Source organism: Quercus lobata, chromosome 3 (assembly GCF_001633185.2).
Source record: "Quercus lobata isolate SW786 chromosome 3, ValleyOak3.0 Primary Assembly, whole genome shotgun sequence".
Classification (NCBI taxonomy): Eukaryota; Viridiplantae; Streptophyta; class Magnoliopsida; order Fagales; family Fagaceae; genus Quercus; species Quercus lobata.
Genome location: NC_044906.1, coordinates 73,964,331 through 73,976,853, shown reverse-complemented (window position 1 = coordinate 73,976,853; position 12,523 = coordinate 73,964,331). Strand labels below are relative to the sequence as shown.

The 12,523-nt window shown below is 31.7% G+C and overlaps 2 protein-coding genes across 2 annotated transcripts; both read left to right on the top strand.

The window, feature by feature from the left end:
- The first annotated feature begins 10,633 nt into the window (after positions 1–10,633).
- Positions 10,634–10,990, top strand: LOC115981448. The gene has a single exon (XM_031103597.1). The coding sequence runs from the start codon at positions 10,634–10,636 to the stop codon at positions 10,988–10,990; it is 357 nt and encodes a 118-aa protein (XP_030959457.1).
- A 2-nt stretch (positions 10,991–10,992) lies between these two features.
- On the top strand, positions 10,993–12,277 carry LOC115979070. The gene has a single exon (XM_031101030.1). It carries the CDS (start codon positions 10,999–11,001, stop codon positions 12,241–12,243), a length of 1,245 nt encoding a protein of 414 aa, XP_030956890.1. The 5' UTR covers positions 10,993–10,998; the 3' UTR covers positions 12,244–12,277.
- The last annotated feature ends 246 nt before the right edge of the window (positions 12,278–12,523 follow it).

The following is a 12,523-nucleotide window of genomic DNA, read 5'->3' as shown; positions in this document are numbered from 1 at the left end:
TTTTTTTGGTGGCGAAAAGGACCTTGAACAACTTTATTCTTTGCTTGGGATTAGAATTATGTAAACCCCATTTGAAAAAGAGAAAGATTGGATAAGTGATTTTCTAGGAAACATTATGGATTCTATATCAAACAAAATACTAATATACAAAAAATACTCAAAATTAGCACTCACTACTATCTTTATGTCAATATTTCTCTAAAAATTGACACTGCTATTGCACATTAAGGGGAAAAAAAGTATAGGACTTTAGGCAATAAATAATCTATGCAATTCATCAAATTGATGCTATTCTTATGATGTAAATAAACGTGGAGAAATTGGTCGGAAATTTAGGATTGTAAACTAGCCGAGCCTAATTCAAACTCAACTCAACAACAAATATTAAATGTTCAAACTTGGCTTAAGCTTGAACTAAGCTTACAAACTATGTTTGAGTTTGAGCTCGTAAAAAAGTCAAAAAAACTTAAGCTTAGTTTGACTTGGCTTGATTCATTAATCAAGCCGTGCGTGCTCAAGTTCAAACTCAAGCACAATCCAATACAAGTATATTATAAAGTCCATTTAATAATTTGGGAGACTTTAACAGAATATTTTTTCCATTTAACTTTATTATTAGAAGAATTTTCTTAATTGATCAGCCGGGAAAGAAAGTGGAAAACTAGCATCTCAAGTTTTTAAAACTCGAGTACAATAGCAAATCGAGTGCAATTACTTGTGAATTTTGGTTAAACTTATTGGGTTTTGTAAGTTATGTGTTGGGTTGGGTTGGGTTAATGCATTTCGGCTTCACAAATCAAAATTTTCAACAATACATTTTGGTTTCTACCTTGCTCATCACAATTTTTACCATATATGCCATTAATTTTACAGGGTTGGATTCTAATGATGGTTGTAATTGCATAAGTTTGGTCTTGATATTTCATTGAAATTCATTAAATTTTCATGTAAATCTCGCCAATAGAAATAAAAAAGAAGTAAATAATTGGTTACAGTGTAATTTCTACATCCAAAATAAATGCGTGCGGGGCAAGGAAAACTGGTTTTAATTTTTGTATTTATATTTTTCTTTTGGGTTAAACCATTTTTTTTTTTTTTTTAATATTGTTGAATCTAATGTGTTATTACAGCTCTAAAAAAATGGGTCTTGCCCATCTTTTATAACATTAAGTTGAGACTGTTAGTGAGTATTTCTGTTTGCATTAAAACAAGTCATATTTGCATCTTATTCTTGATATTACTTACCACAATAACTTTATTAAGAAAATAAAACTTAGATCTTAGAGTCTTTTTAAAAAGTGAGTTTAAATTTACTACAATATCTCATCAAATCTAGAATTTGACTAATTGATCATATGTTTTTGCAAACACCTGTAGTCTGCAGCTCTAGTAGTAAGAAAAATGCAGCATTCAAGCTATATAAAGTCATTCAATACTGCATTTTAAACCTCCCTATTATATTTGATCCTCTATATATTAATGTTCTATATTACACATGATTCTTTGAGTGGTACCTCCTTGTCTACTTTGATATTGTATCTCTTTAAAAGATCCTATATATATTCTAAAGCTTCTCTTACTATGTATCTTTTTCATGTTTTATTGATAAAGGTCATAATTTGACTAAGTATTGTTCCAAGTGATTGTTTGATTTGGAGCTGTTTGTTGTTGCACCGTAGAAGAGATTAGTTGGTTTTAGTAGCTGTACTTGTAAATTGAACTCTTTCATTGTGTGGACAATATGTTAGGGTTGAGAACTATTTATTGGCGGCATTGGCATATCTCCTCAAGATAATATGTATTTTAATTTGATTCCATTTTATGGGAGTTTTCTGGCACGCACTTAGTATGTTGTGTTTGGTAATCCTCATCATGTATGGCCTGATATGGTACTAATAAAGGGGTCTTGTTAATTGGATGTCCTTTTAGAATGCTTGTGATGGCACAACTCTATATAGTATATTGTAAATGGCACAGCTCTTTCTTAATTCTATGCCTCAGTCATTCCCTTGTGGCTCTAATATAATCTGAACTTAAATCTTTGACTAAAAATTACTTCAAGTCTTGACCAACTCTAGTAGCCCTAGGCATATGCATTGAATGTTCTTTGGACATTTGGATTACCAATTTCTGTCATTAAGTTCCTAGACCCATGGATTCTGCTGCACCAACATCCGTCTTGGCATGCCTTTGCTTGCTAACAGCTGTATACATAAAAGTGTATTGTTATCATATGGATATCTACTTTCAAATAGCATGCTAAATCACCTGAATTATTGAAATAGTATTTATTTTTGTGATTTATTATATTGGTTGTCAAAATCATGCTTCATTTTTGTGTAACCATAATTATTAGTTATACCTAAATTAAAAATTCATTGAAGGAATATGAAATTTATTCGAAGTAATTGCATGTAAAAATGTAAAGCTGGACTTTTCTTCTAAAAGGTGTTTACTATTTTCCTTAATCCCAATATACCAAAAATGGAAACTTTGGTTGTGTTTGGTTCATATAAAATATTTTCCGGAAAATAAATATTTTTCGGAAATGCTATTTTCGGAAAAGGAAAATATTTTCAAGTGTTTGGTTGCATTTCAAAAAATGTTTTGAAAAATATTTTCTGGTGTTTGGTTGTGTTCTTGAAAATACCATAGAAAACACAAAAGAAACAAAACCCAGGAAAAAAAATTCATCAAATCCGGTTGGTTTTGTTGCTCACATATCATTCCTCAATACAGAAACACAAAAGAAACAAAACCTAGAAAAAAAATTCATCAAATTTGGTCAAATTGAGAGAAGAAGGAAGAGAGAGAGGCAACTGGGTTCAATCTAGAGGCGAGATCACACAGCAGAGGCGAAGGTGAGATCGTGAGGCGGAGGCGAGATTGAGCGGTGTTGGAGTCGATCTTTGCTTGATCGGCGCGGTGCGATCGGTGATTGGCGCTAGTGTGGGTCGTCAGACTTAAGAGTCGATCGGCGCTGTGCAATCGGCGTTGGAGTCGATCTTTGCTTGATCGGCGCTGGTGTGGCACGGCACTGGGCTCTCTCTTCTTCCTCTCTCTCTCTCTCTCTCTCTCTCTCTCTCTCTTTGCGCATGAGTCCGGAAATGATTTGAAGTGAAAATTTTGACTGAAACCAATTTTCAGGTCAAACCAACTAAAACACACGGTTAACTGAAAATAACTTCAAGAAAATTTATTTTCCATGCGTAACCAAACACCCGCATTTACGGAAAAGCATTTCTGGAAGTGATTTGAAGCCACATTTGATACATCATTACTCAATGGAGAGTTGGGAGAAAATGAATATAAACATCATTACTCAATACAGGATTATAGGCTGAGGGAAAAAATGAAGGGATGGGAGAGAGATATAGAGAAAGAGGAACACTGATTGCGCTTTAATTTTGTGCAACTTGCAGCATTTCCTGCTTTATCATTGAAGAACAGACACTATTGAAATATACTGGTTATGAAAAAATGCAAAGGGCCTTGCTCTATACAGAAGAAAGGAATATTTTGAAATGGTCTTCATGAAGCGATTTAATGAAGAGAAGTTACCCCCTGCACTATCAATGAAGGAGGGACCTTGCCCTGACTTCTCCTCTACATCTCCAAATATTATCTGCATTGATAAGAAAAAAATATTTTAACTTACATTTTTTTAACAATCCACTCACACAGGATTTAACAATTCAAATAATAATAATAATAATAATATGAATCCATTGCCATACATAGTGTTAATTAATGTAAAGGTACTTTTTTTTGTTTTTTTTGTTTTTTTTTTTGTTTAACACTTGTTAAACCTGTTCAAATGAAAATTTTCATAAATTTAGTTGCAACCTACTAGAAGTTCCTCAGCATCGGGACAACTTATGAGTTCTTTAGCAAGAAGGTATCTGTTTGGCCTATCCTTATCATCGTAGAACACCTTCCATAATCTTGTAAATGATCAGAAAATAGATTCAGAAGTTGAGTTATTAAACATACCCAGCAACATGGGAAATGGGACTAAAAATAAAACTCTTGAGAAGGCCAGCCAGATTGACTTTAGCCCCAGTTGAAGGTAGGACTAGAAAAATTAAGAACTTGGGCTCTGTTTAAAGACTTATTAATGCTTAATTTGGTCAACCATTTGACTTTAAATTTATTTTGTGGCCTTCATCTTCTATCATTTTATAATCACATGAATGAGTCACAGAGGAATACATGAATCACAGCATATGGTTATTTATAGAGGATCAGATAAAAAACACAATTTAAACTGTAATTCAGATCATATCAATTTTACCCTTTCTGAAATATCACCAAAATTTAAATTTTGGTAAATTTTGTTACAAGGATTTCTCATTTATCGAAATGGAAAATGTACAAGCTCTGCCTTTATAGTGTTAACCACCTTGACCAAGGAAAAAAGAATAACCAGTTGATGAATGACACCTGTACAAAGAAATTTAAATACAAACAGAACACTAAAACAAAACGCTGTCGTGCTATGCTTCCTCAGTTAATGAAACGCTGCGTTTTGTGTTGGGTTTTGTAGTAAGTGAAACGCTGCGTTTAGTCGCTCTGTTACAGATAGTCAGACACAGAGTAGCAATAGGAATACCGTAAATACATAGTATTTTACAAATACAGAGTAGTAATAAGAGTTGTAATTTATGAGTTTGGATTGAATTTTTAAATTCAATGAATATATTTTGGGTTTCTTAAACCAAACAATATTTCAGAAGGGAGAACATATGAAAGAGTACCAAAGGGTCCACTTAAAGTTTCTTTCTTTCTTTTTTTTTTTTTTTTTTTTTTTTTTTTTTTGGGTTAAAAAGCGATTCATTAAACGAAAACTAAGAAACAAGTTAAGGGTCCACTTAAAGTTTCTCCAATGAGAGAACCTTCCAAATTTCTGCCAATGTTATCTACTTCTTCTTAGGTGAAATACCTTCCAATTTATAATATATGGTGTTAAGTGTTAACTCCATGTGTAAATAATTTGCAGATATGGACCTTTTTATCATTTGCTTGCTTTTTATGTGTGTTTTCTCAATACATTATGTCATTATATGTCTTGATTAAGGGAGTGATGGAATGAAAGAAAGATATAGAGAGGAAGGGTGTTTATTCAATTGAAAGTCAAAACTATACAAATAAGAAGCTGCCTCGTTGCATTTCACGGATTAAATTGGATTGGCTTTGTACTGAGCTTCCCTGCCTGTATTGGCTTTCAGCTGGAGGTTTTGTTGGATTGAATTTGTTGTTTTGAGTTGCATTTGCTTACCAAGGTTAAGTGAGAAAAGTGCATTAAGAATTAAAACCAGCAAACACTAAAGCAAGCTTAGCTGCACTCTTTACTTGATATCAACTTGTGTTTTTATGTGTAAAATGAAACTTGAACTTCAATAGGAATCTCAGTTTCTTGTTTTATTAGTAAAATGATTGAATAGATTGTACACAAAGAAATAAAGAAGTGTACTTCTTTAAAGTATCTTTATCTTAATATTTTAATCTTATTTTCTTGGTTATTAGAAAAGAATCTAAAGGGACAGTAACAAATATTGATGTTGTGGCATATTTTCTTAGTTATTAGAAAAGAATTTCAAGGGATGGTAAGAATAATTTATGCTGTTTCTTATTTTCTCTTTTTTGGTTATTAGGAAAGAATCTAAAAGATGGTAAGAATTATTATAGACCTAGATTTCATTTTTTTTTTCTTTCCTTTATCTAATGTTTCTGAATAAAGGAATGATAGTCTTATTATAATTTTATGAAAGAGTATCATGATATTTAATCACATTCCTTTTCTTTTCTAAGTCAATCTAATACTTGTAATTTTGGAAAAGAAAGAAAATGGAAGAGGAAACAAAAGACAAAAAAGGGAAAACAAGCTTAAGTAGTATTTGTTCTGCCTTTAAAAACGAAGCCCAATTGGGTTAAAACTAAATTCTTAAATGTACTAATATGTTCAAGTGGCCAATTAACTATAGTTACCAATATACTTTCTAAAAGAAACTAGTGTTTTTTTTTTTTTTTTTTGAGAAAGTAAAAGAAACTAGTTAAATTAACTAATAATAAACATCTTTATCGACCTTTATAAATTAATATCATAAAAAGATGATAAAAGAAAGTCAAGCAATTATGAATATCTCTTAAGTAATCACAATAGAATCACACAAAATAATTTAATATAACCTTTTGAATATAAGATATAATTAGCATTTGACTGTCTTATTACAAGTTTTATGTTAAGATGTCATTGACTCATTGGTGTACTAAACTTATTGGGAGCAAAACAATTTCTTTAGAGGAAATGCAAGTTATCTTGCACAAAAGGCACAACATAATTAAAACCAACGAAAATTATGCTATGTTCTATTGCATCATATGCTAATACCAAAAAAAAAAAAAAAAGTTTAAAAATTAATATATTTTTGTCAAGATTTGGTGGCTTAATGCAAATGGGAGGTCGGCAAAACATGATAAAAAAATTAAAAATAAAAGTTTACAATAAATAACCTTTACAAGCTTGAATTTATGACTCACATAGAAAGAGAAAAAAATACTACAACAATAGGGATCTTTCTTGATGATGACTCCTAACTAATGAAAATGATCTTCCAACAATTTAGGTCAAATGTTTTGAGGATGGACCTTTTCAAGTCTAATGTAAAATAGTTAGGCAAATTCATATACGAACACAATTGTTAATAGATTCTATAATAGAAAATATTATATATATATATATATAATTTGAACTTGAAAGTTATTTTTTGTGTGACCCAATCCATTCAAGAATCATCTATATGCATACATTAAATAAGGTACTAGATTTTTTTTTTTTTTTTTAATGTATGCATATAGATGATTCTTGAATGGATTGGGTCACACGAAAAATAACTTTCAAGTTTAGAATATATATATATTAAGGAAAGATTGAAAAAAATTATTAATTCACTTAACTTCTTAATGTCATTTATTATTTTCTTCCAAATCAAGAAAGAATTACAAAATATGCAAAGAAATACTTTCAAAATATAAACAATAAGGTAATAAGAATAAAGAAAAAGAAAAGGTAATGGGATGAGTGAAAGATGCGCATATAAATTTAATTTGTTTAGCAAGCCAAAGCATAATTTGAAATCAAAAGTATAAAACTCTTCCCATAAAAAAAGTATAAAATTCTATAGAATTTTTAAATTGTCCTTTCTCGTTAAATTATGAATAAATTTCAGCTCAAAATTCATCATTTAAATGTAACACAAGAGATAAAATTTCATTTGTGTATGACCTAGATAGAGATGCATATATAAATCTTATAAATGAATGAGAAAATTAAATGTTAGTATGGACATGTTTGGAAACACAAAAGGAAAAGAAAAAAAAAAATGTTACTATGAAGTATTTAAGTCTAAGTTGGCAAGCAAGCATATGCCTTGCCTACTTGCCTACTTCTTCCTTTATTCTTTCTTTCTTTCTTTTGTTTTCTTTGTTTCCTTTATTCTTTGTTTCTTTTTCTTTTTCTTTTTTTGTTTTCTTTGTAGATAAAATTTCATTTGTGTATGACCTAGATAGAGATGCATATATAAATCTTATAAATGAATGAGAAAATTAAATGTTAGTATGGACATGTTTGGAAACACAAAAGGAAAAGAAAAAAAAAATGTTACTATGAAGTATTTAAGTCTAAGTTGGTAAGCAAGCATATGCCTTGCCTACTTGCCTACTTCTCCTTTATTCTTTCTTTCTTTCTTTTGTTTTCTTTGTTTCCTTTATTCTTTGTTTCTTTTTCTTTTTCTTTTTTTGTTTTCTTTGTTTTGGGGCAAATATTTATTCGACACAATGGCATGAAATCCTATATATAGTAGATGTTACATAGGGATTTCATATGAAGTTAGACTTAAAGAAAGTTGAAACTAAGGATAATTTGGAAGCTTTCTTAAGTGTATTTTGAAGCCAAAATTGGATTCTTCTTGATGTAAGTATTGATAGTTGCCTTTGTAAATTTGTTTACATGTATAAGTGTTTTTCTATTGGAATTTATAAACAATAGATTACTTTGCTTACTTAAAATTTGTCATATTGATGTTAAATGTAATAAGATTTTATTGCACTTGACACTATATTTTTGTGAGATTTATTTATTTTTTTATACAAGATAGAATTTCTACTCTAGCCTAATCTAAGTGTATATGTGTGTAAAGCTCCCTCTTGGAAACTTGAACCCTGACCCTTGCCCCCCAAACCCCATAAACACTTATACTTGTGGAGTGACCATCGCACCAAGGGTGTGCGGTGGTGTGAGATTTATTACTATTACATGGTTTGGTTTATGTTACATTTAATGCAATTTGGATAAATGGTATATCACTCAATTATAGGTTAATCACACGAAAATTTTCAAAATAATTAGTTGCCATTTATTCTTAAATTTATAAAGTTTTTCATTTATTGTATTTAAGTATACAAAAAAATAAAATATAATCACTCTTCATAGATTAGTGACTTTTTGATATTCGGAAAGAATAATAGATCGCCTTAATATTTAATTAGCATGATAGTTGGAGGGAAGAAATTTAGTTCAATACTAGGATTACAAACTATTATTATGAAAGAATGGTAATGAGGAATATAACTTCTATAGAAGTTAATTATCCCAAAAAAAAAAATAAATAAATAATTAAGAGTAAGATAGTTTACATTCATTCTCAAACATTACCAAATCTTCGTTTTTTTTTCTTCTTTTTTATCACATGTGGGGAAGAGAGAATTTCAACCTAAATAAATAAAAAATTTAAGGGATCGATAGACTCAACATTAAAAAATAAAATGTTTTTATTAATAAAAAAAATTTCCTTATTGCATTTCACATTGTAAAAATGGATTAAAATTGAACTGAGTTTGCTTGAGTTTATGTGAAACTCTAAAAGACTTTGCTCATTCATTTTTGAATTTCCAAACTATAATTACTACTAAACTTTCTTATAATGGTGTTGTTGGATTAGTTTTGTTGTTTTGACTTTTGAGTTGTATTGGCTAAATTGGGGTAAGGAAAAACTTACATAAAGAATTAATTATATCAATATGAAGGCATACTTAGTTGCTCTCTTTACTTATGTATTGAATAAAGGTAAACTTAGATCTATGTTAAATGATTTTAAATAAATGATAACGCTTGGCATAAACAAAAGAAAAAAAAAAAGCTAAAAAAAAATTATAATTTTCTATTAACAAGAATGGAGTATCAATTAAAACCATAGTTTGAATTTTTGTTGTGCAAGCATTCTTATTATTTATTCCTAACTTTGTAGATGCATTCTGTTTTTTTTTTTTTTTAAATCACTTTTATTTTTAATGAAATCAAGTAAAATAATTCCTATATATACAATAAATTTATGCTTTCCCCCAAAAGAAAATCATTTTTATTTTTAATGAAAATCAATTAAAAGAATTCCAATCTATTCAATGATTATTACTTTTTATGCCTTTCACTGTTCGCATTAAAAAATTAAAAATACCTACAGGCCACACCCAAGCCCAAGCCCAAGCCCAAGCCCTTTAAACATTCACGATCTAGGAATAGGAGATTCTGGCCCTTTAACCTTAATTTTTAAAAAAATTGGCAATATACCTCTGTTTGCAAACTATATAGGAGCGTGCCCCTGTTTTGATACTCGATTATCCTAAAATCGAGTTCAATTAAATACTCGATTTGTAGAAAATCGAGTTATGACCAATCAAACTTAAAAAAAAAAAAAAAAAAAAAAAAAAAAAAAAAATTGTATGGAACTCGAGTTTCAGGAAATCGAGTTCCATGCGAAAAAAAATTTTATAAGTGTAATCACCCCATATTCAGGGAGCCCTATAGTCGCGTTTTTAATCCCTATAGTGATGTTTTAAAGTCCTATAGCAGCGTTTTCCTGCAAATTTTTTTAAGTGTGATTGGCCCATATTCAGGGTGCCCTATAGTGGCGTTTTTAAGCCCTGTAGTGACGTTTTAAAGTCCTATAGCGGCGTTTTCCTGCGAAAAATTTTGTAAGTGTAATCGCTCTGTTCTGGGAGCCCTATAGTGGCGTTTTTTTAAGCCCTATAGTGACGTTTTAGGGCCCTATAGCGGCGTTTTCCTGCAAAATTTTTTTATAAGTCCCCACACCAGGTTCAAGGGGCCCTATAGTAGCATTTTTAAGCCCTATAGTGACGTTTTGGAACTCGACTTCCCTAAAATCGAGTTCCATGCTTTTTTTTTTTTAATCGAGTATCGAAACAGGGACATATCCCTATATAGTTTCGAAACAAGGGCATATTGCTAAATTTTTTAAAAATTAAAGGCAAAAGGCTAGAATCTCCTCTAAGAATATTCTCATTCAACTCCAACCTCAATCTCAGTCCCTACCAAAACCACGCTTCCAAATCACTCTTTTTACTTTTACAATCAAATTCACCGATAAAACATAGTTGCTATTCAACTCAAAACCACCAATTTCTCTTACGCTCTCTCTTTCTCCGTTTCTTTTGCATTTTGTATTTGGATTCACCCAGCCCTTTGTACGTATTCTGTTTATGCCCTTTTTCTTTTTTCTCTAAACAAATTAGATGATGTCTGTGACTGTCACTGTGAATGTGCATGTGTTAGAAGAAGATGGAGCAGCAGCAGCAGCTTCAACATTTTTCCCATCCGGCGCATCCCTTGGTCTTCAATCAAGATGACAGAAGCGGTGATACTTGTCGGGGGTGCCGAGAAAGAGTTTATGGTCCTAGCTACAGTTGTGAAGAATGCGGGCATTGGGAGACCGTGCATCATAAATCATGTGCGGAACTACCCCTTGGGTTGCACCATCCCTTGCACCCAATCCATCCTCTTATTCTCTTTTCTCCACGGAGATGGGCAGATTTCGGCGGCGACGAACAATTTTACAAATGCGAACTCTGCAAAGATTATAAAGATGTATACACTTATCGGTGTTCCCGTTGTGACTTCAACCTTGCGCTTCTTTAGTGCCTACCATGGATGCTGGTTTCCACCCCCACCCATTGACCCTCTTTTGGAAGTGGATCACCTTCACTTGTGACCTTTGCGGCAAAGAAGACAAAGGTACACCCTATCTGTGTCATCTATGTGATTTCTGGATTCATGGAAGATGTTCTATTTACCCACAAAGAGTCAAAATTACGCATCACGAGCACATCCTCCACCTCACCCATTCTTCTCTTAAATTCCATCAATCCAACTCCCGGTTTTGTCAAATCTGTGTTGAAAAATTGGACACACACTTTGGGCTTTATTATTGCTCCAGATGCGATTATGTTGCCCACCTCGATTGTGGTATGACGTTGATTGACTCAGCAGCAGCTTACGAAGTCAAAAATATCGAGGTGGGGGTGGACGGAACCGAAATAGCCACAGAAATCAAACACTTCAGTCATGAGCATGACTTAAAGCTTACTGATGAGGTTCTAAATGACCAAAAATGCAATGGGTGCGCACGACCCCTTCTTGTTCCATTTTACAGTTGTTCCCAGTGTGCCTTCTTTCTTCATAAATCTTGTGCAAATTTACCCAAAACAATGCGAAATCGATTAATTCTAGACCCACTCATCCTTATCCCAACAAAACCAGGTGAGATTTTTCAGTGTGCTGCCTGTAAACGGGGTTGCAATGGCTTCTCCTATCATTGGGAAGAATTGGACCTTAATCTCGATGTTCAATGTACTTTGACTTTGGCATCAGACATCCTTAACCACAAAGGACATGAGCACCGACTTATCCTCTCCACTACAGGATATGAACAAACTTGCACTAGTTGTAATTCTGAATCGCTATTCATGTTTCGTTGCACCATTTGTGAATTTGCTCTAGACGTCAAATGCGCTACACTACCATATACCACAAGATACAAACAACACGAGCATCCCTTCACTCTCTGTTATACTGTTGAAGATGATTCTAATGAATATTACTGTGACATCTGTGAAGAAGAACGTGACCCAAAGCATTGGTTCTATTACTGTAAAAATTGCACTTATCCTGCTCATCCCAATTGTATTCTTGGGAAATACACAAATATTTGGTTTGGAGATACTTACAAATTTGACTGTCATCCACACAAACTTACTTTCATTGAGGAAACTAAGGACAGCCCTAAATGTCACGATTGTGGTGATCCTTGCAAAGAGTTTATCTTACAATGTGTCCAGTGTGATTTCTACATCCATGATAAATGTGTGCGGAGCAAGGAAGAGTGGTTTTAATTTTTGTATATGTATTTTTCTTTTGGATTAAACCTTTTTTTTATAATTGTTAAATCAAATGTGTAATTTCAGCTCTAAAAAATGCGTCTTGCCCATCTTTTATATCATTAAGTTGAGACTGTTAGTGAGTATATTTGTTTGCATTAAAATAAGTCATCTTTGCCATCTTATTCTTGATATTACTTACCACAATAACTTTATTAAGAAAATAAAATTTACATCTTAAAGTCTTGTTAAAAACTGAGTTTAATTTTACTAGAATATCTCATCAAATCTAGAA

What these genes read in the sequence shown, in the direction of transcription:
- LOC115981448 (XM_031103597.1), top strand. Translation starts at nt 10,634, where the DNA reads ATGGAGCAGCAGCAGCAGCTTCAACATTTTTCCCATCCGGCGCATCCC.
- LOC115979070 (XM_031101030.1), top strand. Translation starts at nt 10,999, where the DNA reads ATGGATGCTGGTTTCCACCCCCACCCATTGACCCTCTTTTGGAAGTGG.